The sequence below is a fragment of the Zootoca vivipara genome, chromosome 5 (genome assembly GCF_965207765.1).
Source record: "Zootoca vivipara chromosome 5, rZooViv2.hap1.1, whole genome shotgun sequence".
Taxonomy (NCBI): domain Eukaryota; kingdom Metazoa; phylum Chordata; class Lepidosauria; order Squamata; family Lacertidae; genus Zootoca; species Zootoca vivipara.
This window is the reverse complement of record NC_142588.1, coordinates 5,073,760-5,088,194: the sequence shown is the minus strand read 5'-3', so window position 1 is coordinate 5,088,194 and position 14,435 is coordinate 5,073,760. Positions and strand designations below refer to the sequence as shown.

Sequence of the window (14,435 nt, the reverse complement as noted above, 5' to 3'; positions counted from 1 at the left end):
TGATGACTGCAATTAGTCCGGGGGGGGAGCAAGGGCTGAGGCGCTAAAGAAAGCTTGATCATGCATAATGAGATAAGAATCCGATGTCTCTATTCATCCCAGGTGGATCCATGGTTTTAAGCTTGGTAATGAGTTCCAATTCAGCAACTTCTCTTTCCTGTCTGTTCCTGAAATTTCTCTGTAATAAAACAGCTGCTTTGAGATCTTGTATAGAATGTCCTGGGAGATTGAAGTGTTCTCCTACTGGTTTCTCTGTCTCATGGTTCCTGATGTCAGATTTATGTCCATTTATCCTTTGGCGTAGGGTTTGGCCTGTTTGTCCAATATAGAGAGTTGAAGGGCACTGTTGGCATTTGATGGCATACACAATGTTAGAAGATGAGCAATTGAATAGTCCTGAGATGGTATGTTGGATGTTGTTGGGGCCAGTAATGATGTTGTCCGGATGTATGTGGCAGCAAAGGTAAAAAGTTAGCAACTTCATAGTGGTTTTTACTGACCAGATTATGGGAACTTTGGAGGGACCTGAAGTCAGTATGTATACAGAGTATAATTTCAAAATGTGCATTTGCCAATGAACGATAGAGAAAATTTAAGACTTGTCCTCACTTAACTTTCCTCCACTCTTTCCAGGCACAGTCCGTGATTTAAAGTTTCATGATCAAGCACCCTTTTTTTTGTTGCTCTGGAGCTTTCCCCATGAAAACCTGCTCTTTACAGCTCAGTCGGAGCAAAAGTCCACCTGCGGAAAACCTGAATAGACCTTTGCTCTGATTCTGCTTTACAGAGCAGGCTTTTTGCCATGAAAGCTCAGGACAAAAATAATGCTTGAACACAGAGCGTTAAAAGTCCAGACATCTGCCTGGAAAGAGCAGGGTGAAAGGTACTTGTGGATAAGACCTTAGGCATTACTTATCATACCTTTTCTCCATCAAATTGAAATATTTCCAGTTTTTTAAAGATCCAGCACATTTTAGCAAAGTTGTGTGGCACAAAGTATCTTTGTATTGCTCGATTCACACGACCATTTTGAGTGTAACAATTAGATCGCATCCACAGCATATGTTCAGCACAGAGAGAAAATAGGGATATTTTTTTTATTTTTTTATTAATTATTACGGTCGAGGACCAGCTCTTAGAAGTAAAATAAAATAAAATAAAAATAAAACGGATCCCTTTGAAAAACAGTTTCCGGGAGCATAATGTATAAAAGTTGCTTTGAACAAGATTTAAAAGAAAAAGAAAAATAGGGATACTTCTTAGAACTTAATGAAGGACAAATTATTACATAGGAAGCTGGTACCATATACATGACTCTCTCACTGAGCTACATTCCCTAAATAAATAAAGTGCTAGGTTCTGCTCTGTTTTGTTTTGTAAGGTTGTATTTAAACACACACACAATACTTTAACTAGGCAGCAACTTCAAAATGGAGAACTGGCCTCCACAGTCACTTACGGACCCATTGTTAAAATCATGTTTATGGAAGACAATCTTACTCGGCTACAAGTGATCGCCAAAGAAGAAGAAGATATTAAAATTCAAAATATGGGGTTTTATTGGGGGGGGGGAGAGAGAGATCCAAAATACAGGAAGAACATTGAGCCGGCTAATTTTTTTGTGATTTCTGACTATGCAGTATTGTTTTGTGGCGTCAGTTTTCTCCTCCCTGTGGGCAAAATGAAAATTGCATTTAGGTTTTGCAATCTTTCCTAGACGAATCTGTTGAGACGGTAATCGGGGGGCGGGGCGTTGAAACAAGACTAATTAAGTACCTGCCAATTCAATGAAAAGTCTACTCCTGTTGACATCAACATAGCTAAATGTTTATTCAGATTTATGAGACGAATTATAGTTTATGCCAGGACACCAAAACAGCTGTACTGTTAGCAGATACTGATCTGCACTCACAATGAGAAAATAATATGCTCCAACTCAGGAAAGAGGGAAATTTTGTTCTGTCTGCCTTTTCAATTGAACCAACCTAATTTTTATTCCCAGACAAATGCATAGATTTTAAACATAGTTATCCTTCAAATTTCACATTTCTAAATGCAAAATATATACCCTGGTTAGAAATGTGTACACTGAGATGAAATACCTATTTAAATACATATGTTGCCGTAATCTTTGGCTCCCCGTTGGTGGAATGCTCTCCCCAGGAAGGTTCACCTGGCACCTTCATTATATGTCTTTAGGTGCCAGGCGAAAATGTTCCTCTTCAACCAGGCCTTTGGCTGAGTCATATTCTACAGCCTTTAAATGTGTCTGTGGGAAGGGGGGAGTAGTGTTTTGTTGTTCTTGTTTTAATTGTTTACTTGTGTTTTATATAAATTTAATACAATTAAGAAAATAAAAATAAATGCCAGCACTTTGAATTAGGCTTGGAAACAGACTGAAAGCCAGAGGCGCCAGATTCTCTTGGGAGGGGCAACATGACGGGGACCAACCTTCTCAAAAAAATTAATTTGTGGGGTCCAAAACTGCCTCGGTCCCTAGGAGTTGCTGTCGATGTTGAAAGCCAATGCCCATTCCCCGTTATCAGCCTGGAAGGTATAGTCTAAAGCAGGGGATGGCAAGGTTTAACTTGCCTGGGCTGGTTCACTCCAATGGAGATCCCTCCGTGGGCCAGATTGCGCATGTGTGTGAGTGCACGCAGCTGCAATTTCCGGCATCTGCGTCTGTGCAGTCACGATTTCCAGCATCTGTGTCTGCGCAGGTGCGATTTCCGGTGTCTGAGCATGCGCAGACACAACTTCCGGCACCGCAGAAGCAAGTACCCGTGCCACACTGCACCGGTTTAGCACAGTGTATGGGGACTCACTGAGTGGGCAGCTCGGTTCAGGGGCCGGTTAAACGACCCCGTGGGCCGCTTGTGGCCCATAGGCCTTAGGTTGCCTAGCCCTGGTCTGAAGTAATTGCAGTTTCTGAAACACTCCAGAAGCAGCCCTACATGCTGTGTGTTGCAATGACTTGGAGATCACCACAGCATAGCACTGTCCAAGAAAGGAGCACAGCTGCCACAGAAGTCAAAGACGAAGGAAGGATTTGTCCCGGAGGCACTTTGGGGCTCTAGTATTAAATCCCCGGAATCCAAACCTAATTGTGTAGGTTCAATGGATAAGAGTGTCTGACTTGGGAGACCAGGCTTCAAATCCCCACGTGGTCATGAATTTCACTGGGTGAACTTGAGCCAGCCATGGTCTCTCATCCTAACCTGCCTTGCAGGATTGTTGTGGGGATTAAAGGAGGAGGAGAACCACGTACACCACCTTGAGCTCTTTGGAGAAAAGGGTTGCCTTTAAATGCAATAAATAAATAAAATTAGCTGCATTGCACAGAGAAACCAACCACCCACAGCACCTCTGTCAGGATTGTACTCATCCAATCCACTAGAGCAGGGGTCCCCAGACTTACCGGGCTTCGGGCCGGTGCCCGCCGCGCCGACCGCGCGGCGGGCCGGAGGGCAGGGGAGTGTGCGCGCAGCGGGCCGGAGGGCGGGGGAGTGCGCGCCTGTGCGCATGCGCCCACGCACGCGGTCGTAAAAAAATCGCTGAAAATCGCTTGTGCGCATGTGTATGGGCCTCCCCCGACCCGGAAGTGCACCGGAAATGACCTCTTCTGGGTCGGGAGAGGCCCATACGCATGCGCACAAAGGATTTTCGGCGATTTTTTGCGATTTTGAAGATCGCCGCCGCGCCGCGTGCCGTAAGAGCGGGCGGCGGCAGCGGGCGGCAGGGGTCGTCGCAGGCCAGATTGGGAGGCCAATTGGGCCGCATCCGGCCCGGGGGCCGTAGTCTGGGGACCCCTGCACTAGAGCGCCGATATACCTGTTTAAAATCCCCATGGTCTCACTTGCCTCAGGTGTACATGAGAAGCAGAGCTCGGTGTGACCAATGGTGACATGAGACTTCAAATCCCCAGGTGGCCTAACTCCCATGGGAGACCAGATAGCACCCTACAGAACTTTGTGGCGCAGGTGTTACAGGGATGAGCCATGGTGCCATAACAGAACTTTATAGAAGTGCTTCAGGCAGGAACAGAATTCCGGAAATAGTATGCCTCCAGAAGGATGCCGTGTTCTACAGAACTGGAAGCAAAGTCAGATTGGTTCCTGGAAAAGAAATGAAATTAGATTACCTACCATTTACACTCAGTGTGATAAATGTGGTTTGTGAGTCACCTGATTGCAGATAATATAGTTGGCAGCAGAACTCCCACATAGTCTCTACTGTGCGGCAAAAGCTTCTCAACTGAGCCAATGTTTTTGCCGGAGTTTCCCATTGCTGAAATTCCAATGGCAGGCTTAATTCATGAGGGAATTAAAATGCCAAACTGAATTATGTTCACAAAGGTGCCGCTAGCGCCCAAAGTGAAAATTAAGTGTCATTTTACAGGAAGACGTGTACGTCTAGGTAGGCCCAGGATACCTGAAGGGGCTTGTGGTTCTCCCTGGGTCAGAAGCATGACTCGTGTTAATGAGGTGTCACACATTCAGTTTCATGGGCCCAATTCTGCAGAACTCCATCCCATTAGAGATCAGGCAAGCATCCTTTTCCCTATTTTGTTTTCAAAATGCCAACACAACAATAAACTACCGTTTCTTGCAGATGCACCTCCTAAAAAATAATATAAGGTTAAATGCACTTCGGCAAGTTACCAAGCATGAAGAAATGAAATGTACCTTTCAGCCAACTGGGGAGTTGCTGTCATTCCCGAGTCTGCCCTAAAATAATTATGGCCACATCTTGTGCTCATTTATACAACGACTATAAAGACCCTGTGCTAGCTTGAGTTTATATTATTTGTATTATTGTTTGGAAAGTTTTGGAAGTATTAGGTTTGTTGAATACTTACATGCACCTTTTGCTATAGCTGATCTGACCCCTCCCCCTTTTACAGGTAAAACCCAGGTGATGGGTGAAATCAAGATTGCTTTAAAGAAGGAAATGAAGACTGATGGGGAACAACTGATAGTTGAGATCCTTCAGTGCAGAAATATCACCTACAAGTTTAAATCTCCAGATCACTTACCAGGTATCAATTGTATACCAGCATTTTAATACATAAAATATGTTTTGAAATGCGTTGTAAACACATAAGGATGGCAAGATTTCAATTTTGTTTTCAGTTATCAACACACATGTATCTTATCCATTGCTTATAGTACAGGCATCCCCAAACTGCGGCCCTCCAGATGTTTTGGCCTACAACTCCCATGATCCCTAGCTAGCAGGACCAGTGGTCTGGGAAGATGGGAATTGTAGTCCAAAACATCTGGAGGGCCAAAGTTTGGGGATGCCTGGCTTATAGCATTCATACATTCTTGTTTTCTCTACAGATGGTTGGGGGGGTGTTCCTAAAAATAAATAAATGTAAGTCTTTCTGCCTAACCAGGCATCTTCAGGAGAGAGCGATGTGCAGCGACAAAGATGCAAGGTGCAGGCAGGTACATAATGCTCTTCTCCGAAACCCCCCCTCCCATTCCTTTTCCCCTTGAAGAGTCCCAGAGACTCATGTTAATGCCACATACATGGATCTGGACCACTGCAGGTGTGGCGGTGGTGAGGAGAGCTGCTCCTGGGGAAAGGAGGTCTGGCAGGTCTCTTCCCGCAGCACAAATTGCTCCCTCCCAAGAGTGCTTTGCAAGAGCTTCATTTACCTACGTGTTTGTGCTCAACACAATGCAAACTGGTAAATGACTCACCAGCCTCCTCCCTAACGGCTATTGAGAAGCCTCATACGTATAAAACGTGGGATGTTGCTTTGTCGAGAGGCTCTGAAACAACTCAACCAATTGCGCGTGGCTTCTATGTAAGTTTCATTCCCATAGGAATCTGCCTAATATCAAGTCAGGCCATTGGTACGTCTGACTCAGTGTTGTCTGCACCAGGGATGGGAATCCTGTGGCTCTCCATATGTTTGGACTCCCATCAGTCCCAGCCAACATGGGTGGTCCAAAAACATCTGGAGAGCTGCAGTTCCCCATCCCAGGTCTGAGCTGAATGGCGGCCTGGTTCTCCAGGATTTAAGGCAGGCATCCCCAAACTTCGGCCCTCCAGGTGTTTGGGACTACAATTCCCATCATCCCTGACCACTGGTCCTCTTAGCTAGGGATCATGGGAGCTGTAGGCCAAAACATCTGGAGGGCCGAAGTTTGGGGATGCCTGATTTAAGAGAAGCATGTTTCTCAGCCCAATCTGGGCATGCTGGTGACTGAAATTGAGATCGTTTGCATGCAAATCATGTTACCTGACACTGGTTGGTAGGTAGGTATCAAGTTTATTGCTTATAGCCAAAGGCTGCTGCAATGTATACAATGTCATTCATGAGTTTCAGCCTTTTCTGAAAGGGATGAGGGAGGTGATAACTACAGCAGACAAGAGGCCCTGTTACTGTGTAATTACTGAAGCCATCTAGCTTTTTACATTTTTGGATCTGCTAAGCAATTGGACTGTAATGATCACGGGACTCAGAATTCAAAATTTATAGTCTCAGTCCTCTCTAAACTAAGTGCTTCAAGTCAAGAGTGGCAAACCTCTTTATGATAGGAAAGCTATTCCTTTCTAAGGTAGTGTTATCTAAAAAGAACTGAAATAGCATAGGATAATTATATGTCAATGCCTGTTTCTGGTTGAAGTACCTCTGGTTTATTTTATTTTCCAAAAAAATAATGAGCAGCTTTCTTTATCTCAGCTTCATCTCTTATATGAAAGATTTCCTAAACTATTTCATTCAGTGAATTTCTGTACTCCTTGAGAAAGAATTTGCTTTCAGGGCTCTGAGATTCAGAGCACTTCATCAGCTCTCCTGGAATTACCTCATTTTGATACTGAGGGAAACAGCAGCGAGACGTTCCCCTCATCTTAAATAGCCATTAACTAATTTAATGCTAAGTGAGTTAGCAGCAAAGACACCTAATGGGGTTCTGAACTGCTTATTTGAACAGATCTGTATGTGAAGCTGTACGTTGTCAACCTTGCAACTCAAAAGCGAGTAATTAAGAAGAAAACAAGAGTATGCAGGCATGACCGAGAACCTTCATTCAACGAAACATTTCGATTCAGTTTGAGTCCCACTGGGCATTCTCTCCAGGTAAGCCTCCATCTTAATGCAAACTGAGTGTTATGCTTTCTGCATTGGACATTTGAGGCTCCCTTTCTCTCACTTGGGACCCAGGTGGCGCTGTGGGTTAAACCACTGAGCCTAGGGCTTGCTGATCAGAAGGTCGGCGGTTCGAATCCCTGTGACGGGGTGAGCTTCCGTTGCTTGGTCCCAGCTCCTGCCAACCTAGCAGTTCGAAAGCACGTCAAAATGCAAGTAGATAAATAGGAACCGCTACAGCGGGAAGGTAAACGGCGTTTCCATGTGCTGCTCTGGTTTGCCAGAAGCGGCTTTGTCATGCTGGCCACATGACCTGGAAGCTATACGCCGGCTCCCTCAGCCAATAATGCGAGATGAGCGCGCAACCCCAGAGTCGGTCACGACTGGACCTAATGGTCAGGGGTCCCTTTACCTTTACCTTCTCTCACTTACTTACTTAATTACTTAACCTTAATTATTTGCCATTTGCCGAAAAGCAAATTAAATGTTACAATGCGAGAGTTACATGAACAGTCTCCCAATGTCGTTGTGTTTGCTCTTCAAGCTTGGAACTTCATCAACTTAGAAGATTCTTGGCTGCTCTAAGTATCAAAACAGAATTTGCAGAGAGAATAAATAAATTTGTATGATCTTCAAAACTGAAGCCTTTGGCAGGATGTTCCTCATAAAATGGAACAAGGAAGCATAAATGTTCAGTCAGTGGCCACCTAATGGAGGCCTCTTTCTTGGGTGTTGGCAATTCAGGTTCACACTCAGCCATGACAGTCTCTGGGTGGTTTGGCTATCCTAGCCTAATAATAATAATATATTTATACCCCGCCCTTCCTGGTTTAAAAACCGGGCTCAGGGCGGCTAACAGCAAATATAAAACATTGATTAAATGCGACTTTAAAACAGCATAGAATACAACATAAAATGCAGCATCAATATCAATAAAATTCAAAAATTCAGGGGTCATTTTTGGAAAGAAAAAAAAACCCAGTCAGTAGACATTGAATGATAACCAGGGCTAACTGGCCAAGATGGTCCTACTAGGGCCAGCAATGAGGGGTGTGAATAAGGATTTAAATGTGGGGTCCCAGAAAGGGTTTCTTCATAGAAAAGGAAAGGGAAAAGGGAATAGAGGATCAGGCTAATTCAGATTGAAGGCCAGGCAGAATAGCTCTGTCTTACAGGCCCTGCGGAAGGAGATCAAGTCCTGCAGGGCCCTAGTCTCGTGGGACAGAGCATTCCACCAGGTTGGAGCCATCACTGAAAAAGCCCTGGCCCTGGTGGGGGATAGTCTGGCTTCCTTAGGGCCTAGCCTAGCTAGCCTAATGTGTAGCCTAACCTCATGGACAGCATTCTTGTGAGGAGGGGGGAAATGTCAAACTCATAAATATAACATAACAAATTCCACTCCCCCCCAACTTATTTCAGCTAGAGGTGGCCATACATACAATACGATCATAATAGACATTGGAACAGACACGTATAACAATAAATTATATGTATATGGACAACCTATACATGGAAACATGTCAGGAGATCTCAGGGACACAGACAACTTGTCCAAAGCCATTCATCGTCCCACAAAAAGCGTTGGGTACATTTTGTGACACGATCTTGGTTCCCATAGTGAACAGACAGCGCCTTCTGCAGCATGATCAGGGCCATGTTCCAGGGCTTTAGATCTTTTTACCAGAATGGTGAATATCTGTCCAACCCTCTGTTCTCTTCCCAGATACTCCTTGTTTCCAACGGAGGAAAGTTTATGAAGAAGACCTTGATTGGTGAGGCATATATCTGGCTTGACAAAGTGGACCTCAGGAAAAGAATAGTAAACTGGCACAAACTTTTGGTCAGCTCAACACAAACACATTGAGGAAAGATTTCTTCCTGGGCCATCAAGCCTTGGGAAAGTCTGCTTGTAGGATTCCAAGACTCTACTTTGATATTGTGTTTAGCTAGGCTTTCAGAATATGAAGTAGGAGGAGAAAGTTCTGGGCTGTTTGGCACACTTTCATGAGGGCTAGTCAACTTGTTTTGCTGTGTTTTTTTAAAAAAACAAATCAGCAGAGCTTAATAAACCAACCACCCTAAGCCCAGAAATTAAAATGAGTCTGCTTGAAAAAGGAGACTTATGTGTGGGTTCTGTGAAGTTAGAATCTGAAGAGGAATAATAACACCATGCAGTTGAAGGCAGGTGTTAATGCAGAGAATTTGGCTGCAGCTGGAGGCAGGATCTTTCTGCAAGAGCAGTCTGGCTCATGGTGCAATCGCCGAAGAGATCGTGATATGCAAAACTACCTGAAGCAACTGCCTTTCCAGTTCTCCCTTATCTGAAGACTTATCTGAAAATCCATGGTCTTAATGTAAGAATATATTTGCTGTGGTGAGATGATGCCCCAGGAGGCAAATGGTGGGGTAATTAGTTTTTAATTTAAATGGTGGCAATGTTTCTCTTTCATGTTATTTTTTCTTCTTCTTTGCTAATTATATGCGTTGGCGTTTAAATTGAGAATAGTAATCTCTGTCTTTTCCCATGTTGGAGAATTACCATCTCGGACTGTAAAGTACAGAAAGCACAAGAATAGTTGTCATTTTGGAAAAGAGTAAAGGGGGCAGTTGGAACCATGTCAGGAAAAGAGAAATTGCTTTTGTGGTGTAGAAGAGAATGCGATTCAGCCTACTGTGAATGACTGTTTTCCATAGTTTTGCTAAAATGGCGTTGGTTCTAAGGGCTTTTGAGCACTGAGGTGAATATTGTGGCTTCACTATCTGTTTGTCTTGCCTTTGTGAACTTCAAGGAGTCACTGTTTCCAACTGTATGAAATAGTCCACATGTTAGAACAAGTGATGCTGTTTATGTGATCGTGTGCTACAGGCTCCTTCTCATCTGCATGAAATTGCAAACATTCTGCTCACAAAAGAGATCATTGAAAGACAGACTTTGGTTTGTAAGGTTAAATACTGCGTATAAAATGAATATCCATTTCTAACTTGGCAGCATCCATTGCCATGGGCTACAAGCTTTCTTAAAGGCATGGAGCATGAAACTGTGTTGGTGGTTTCCCTGTTGGCTTCCAACAAAAAAATGGAAACACAATTAGTCCCTTATTGTGTTGATTTGCTTTATATTACAGTATTTTAATGGAAAATGGGCATGTAATTTCACTATGCCAAACTATTCCTTGAAGCGGAAATGGTTAAACAGTAGTAGCAGCAAGTATGTGCAGAGGAATCATAGAATTGTGGCGTTGGAAGGAACCGCAAAGGTCCCGGAGTCCAACCCCCTGCAATGCAGGAAACTTCTGCCCAAAGTTGGGCTCGAACCCACAACCCTGAGATTAAGAGTCTCATGCTCTACTGACGGAGCTATCCCAGAAATACCCGCACATTTTATCCCGACTGTAAAATAGGTAATGATTGGAAGGAGAGCATACGAACATAATTAGGTGTTCTTACTCAGATTTCATCCGTCTGTCTCCTAGAAATATCAATTTCAGTCCAATTCTTTGGAGCAATCACACTGTCCTCCTGCCCCAAGTGCTGTGTCATGTGGAAATTGCCTGCTACTAAATACCACATCTCCCTTATCCTTATTTTAAAAATCTCACGGCACCTGAGTTTGTGTTTTCTGAAACAGCGAATTTCAATTGCTAAGCAAAGTCTTTCTTTAGAAAAGAAAAAGAAAAAGTGATATATGCAATTTTGCACAAATGGCTGGCAATTGTGTTCTTGCTAAGATTTATGACAAAGGTGGCGGATCTTATAGCGGTTGCCATGGAGATTTCCAGCAGTAGCAAGCGCCAAGTGGGAGGCTTGCTAGTAAACCTCTAATTATCACTATTAATTGATAAAGCTAGACTGCTATTGCTGTTCTGTGGATTGGATGACAAATTGAGGAGCAAGGGAACAGCTTTGTGTTAATAGCAGATATTTATTTGCCATTATTTATTCACAGCGTTGCTGTTGTGGCTTCAGGTGGCCCTTGTTCAGCAACTTCTTCTGCCGCCAGGCATCAGGTCCCAGGGGGGACGATGGTGCTCCAGGCCTTGGGAGCCAAGCTCTCTACAAGTCAAATGCACCAGCGAATGTTTGTGGGAATTTGTGCTTGTGAGGAAAGGCAGGTTCTGTTAGCCAACAACATGTTGAAGGTCACTAGGGTTGGAATCCCTCTTCATTGTATCCTGCATATCACAAAGAACTAGTGAAGGGGGTGTGACGTTCCCCGAGCCACATATGCATCAGTCCAGAGACTGAAGACATCTGCCGAGTGTGCCAAGTTCCTTTTGACCAAATGTCTGGGTTGTTCTGGAATCATTCTATGCAACAATGAATCACGTTTAAATGCAGTTTTCTTTTTATGAACGAAGGCAACAAAAACCCTTCTTGTGGCAATTATTTTTTTAAAGGGAAAAAAATCACAGGGACTTTGGGTATTTGTGAAAATGTATGAATACTTCACCATATCTGTTTTCCTCTGTGTGTGTGTGTGTGTGTGTGTGTGTGTGTGTGTGTGTTTTGGGGGCGGGGGGGAGGGAATCTTATTCTTTCTTTCTTTCTTTCTTTCTTTCTTTCTTTCTTTCTTTCTTTCTTTCTTCTGTCAGACAGAAGCGCTTAAATGTGGCCAGGCCTCTTAACTTGGAATAGATGAATGTTCTCCACTTGTGGGTTTCTTTAAAGGTATGGATTGTCCATGGCACAATGCGCTTTATTTACTATAGAGCTATAGATATTTACTATATAGATCTAGATATTGCCCACAAGTCTGCCAAGCTAGAGATATAAGTTGTGTTGTACAAAAAGCCTTGTACAGAGGGGGGGGGGAACAAGCCTGAAGTATGAGCTAAAGCACAGGATGTGTGTGTATTTAACAAATGATAGGTTGTTCCTCGAAAGGGATCATTTCTCTCCTTCGTTCTTGTGATTGATGGCCCGATCTTGCTTTATTTCCCTGGATCCAAACAAGGTGTGTGAGTTCCTGTGATGAACATTGAGCTGTTTCATTGTTATGATCATCCTTTAAAGGGATAGTATCCAGGAGCAATATAAATGCTGTTGCTTTTTATTTGTTAGTGTCCACTAACCGCCCCACCACTTAAACTTGTACCACTCTTTTCAACGCATAGAAGAAGAATTAGTGCACCTCACTGTGTGCACATGGGAGACATTTCCAGGAACCTCGTTGTAAACTGAGTTCCTTTTCTATATGCCTAATAAGTGTTTAGGGCAGCCGGATGGGGAGGGTTAGTACAGTAGCTGGTAACCAGCTGATATTGCTTCTTTCTGTCAGGACGAAGAAGTAAAATGTAAACACTTCTTATATTGTATGTAAGCTAACATGCTCAATATAGAATTATTTAATTAGCGTTTAGTTTCCTGGAGATTTCATACAGATGTTAATAGTATATTTTTTATCTTTTTATTTAAATCATGCCTGATACTATACCAAGTGCTTTATTTCCCTTGCGAAGAGCCCACAGTCCCCCCTTGAGTGTCTGTATATGTACATACATATATCTATATGTGATGGGGAAATAATCCAAATAATCAAATTATTCTCAGTGGTGAAGAAACTGAAGGATCTACTGGCATCACATAAAGGAGGCTCTTCACGCGTCCGAGTCAGTTAGAAGATGCTGTTAGACTAAAATAATAAAATCTGGATACTCTCTCTTTAAATCATCAGTTGCATTTTGATGTTTTCTCTGATTAATTCTTTGACAAAATAATGAACACACTAATGGGTTTTAAAATATGTGCTATATATAATATAATATATATATATATATATCATGAACTTGGACTAGGTGATCTGAAGAAAGCTGTTTTCTTAATTTGTAAATATGCATTTTTGTATTGAGCAGCAAACCAGGTTTGGATTCCAAATTCCCCCTGGCGTCCCAAGCATGTCTCCCTCCCTCCACGTCAACTGTGTCTTGTATAGATGTCAAGTGGCTGGTGCAGTTTCTCAGCAGTCGCTGACAAGCATGGGTGCCATCATCCTACCAGACAAAATGTACAGCATCCCTGGCATTTGAGAGGGTGCGATGGGGGTGACTGGAAAGAACAACTACCCCGGGCATAAAATTTAAAATGCAACGGCCACCATCAGTAGTCTTTGGGGAGATGTAATATATTTCCATGGTGAATGTTGCATGTGTCAATGGTGGTTTATTACAATTTCTTTTTCACTTGAATGGATAATTAATTATTCTTTGTTTTCCGCCTTCTAATCCTCCAAGAAAAGAAAGATACAAAAATTTGTTCCAAAAGTTGTACAAAACAGAGTGAACAAAACTAACTTAACAAACTGTATAAAGAGGGGAAGAAATGCTTGTAAATCGGTCTCGATTTTCACTCTGTGTATAAAATCCATGTCATAGTTTTGTGATTGTATACAGGACGTATCTTGAAAACTTATGCAAATTGTGTTGTATAAAGGCTGTTTAATCCAGTCTGGCTAATAAATATTTAAAATATCTAGTTTCGGATTCCTTTCCCACTACTAAATACTCCTGCTGCAGCAGCTGGCAAATACGTCAGTAACTGTAGCACAAGAAATGGAGAAGCATCTGTGAAGTGCGACAATTGGTTTACAGGTGAAATAATTTCAGTTTGAGGTGCCTGCCTGCATGGAATGAGCAGGAGCCTTAATGATGGCAGAAGTATAAAACTGGGGGGGGGGGGAGAGACTAAGGAGAAACACCCCCCTCCAAAAAAAAAAAAAAAGGAGGAGTGTGATGAAGACTAAATGTGCTCAGCAGTTATGGAATGCAAGCTGACTCCTGTGTGGTGGAATAGAATATCTTGGAAGAATCACAGAAGTGTAGAGTTGGAAGGGACATTGAGGCAATGCAGGAATCTCAATGATAGCATTCCATGACACGGTCCACAACCTTCCGAGGGAGTCCGCTAAACTGTCAATCAGCTCTCACTGTCAGAAATTTCTTCCTGATGTTGAGTCGGAATCTCCTTTCTTGTAACTTGAAGCCATTGGTTTGAGGTAACACAAGGTAGATAGTCCATTAGCCGGGGCCTTGAATATAATGTTTTGTACCAATCTTAATTGGAGAAAGAACGGTGTTTCTAAGCAGTCCTGGTCTCATGTTAAGATGTCTGAAATGCTTGCTGCATTCATTTCAGGCTGCCAAGGTCTCTTTCTCAAGCACTTCATTGTAATAATATTGCATACCAATTCCCCCCCCCCCTTTCAGCAGGAAAGTCATCAGAACCAGCTTTGCCTTATTGACTCAGCTGCTAATCCCTATTTGCTCCCCAATAACAATTACCTCTTCCTTTAGGGTTGGTTGATATAATTAACCAAAGAACTGTGCAGAATTGT

At 43.0% G+C, this 14,435-nt stretch overlaps 1 protein-coding gene across 1 annotated transcript in view; it reads left to right on the top strand.

Moving 5' to 3' along the window:
* The window catches only part of PCLO (piccolo presynaptic cytomatrix protein), a 213,992-nt gene extending 203,225 nt beyond the window's left edge, over positions 1–10,767 (top strand). The window contains exons 23-25 of the mRNA XM_060275141.2: positions 4,904–5,038; positions 6,951–7,096; positions 8,829–10,767. Of these exons, the coding sequence (XP_060131124.2) occupies positions 4,904–5,038; positions 6,951–7,096; positions 8,829–8,969 (422 nt within the window). The 3' untranslated portion in view covers positions 8,970–10,767. The remainder of the gene's footprint in view (positions 1–4,903; positions 5,039–6,950; positions 7,097–8,828) is intronic.
* The last annotated feature ends 3,668 nt before the right edge of the window (positions 10,768–14,435 follow it).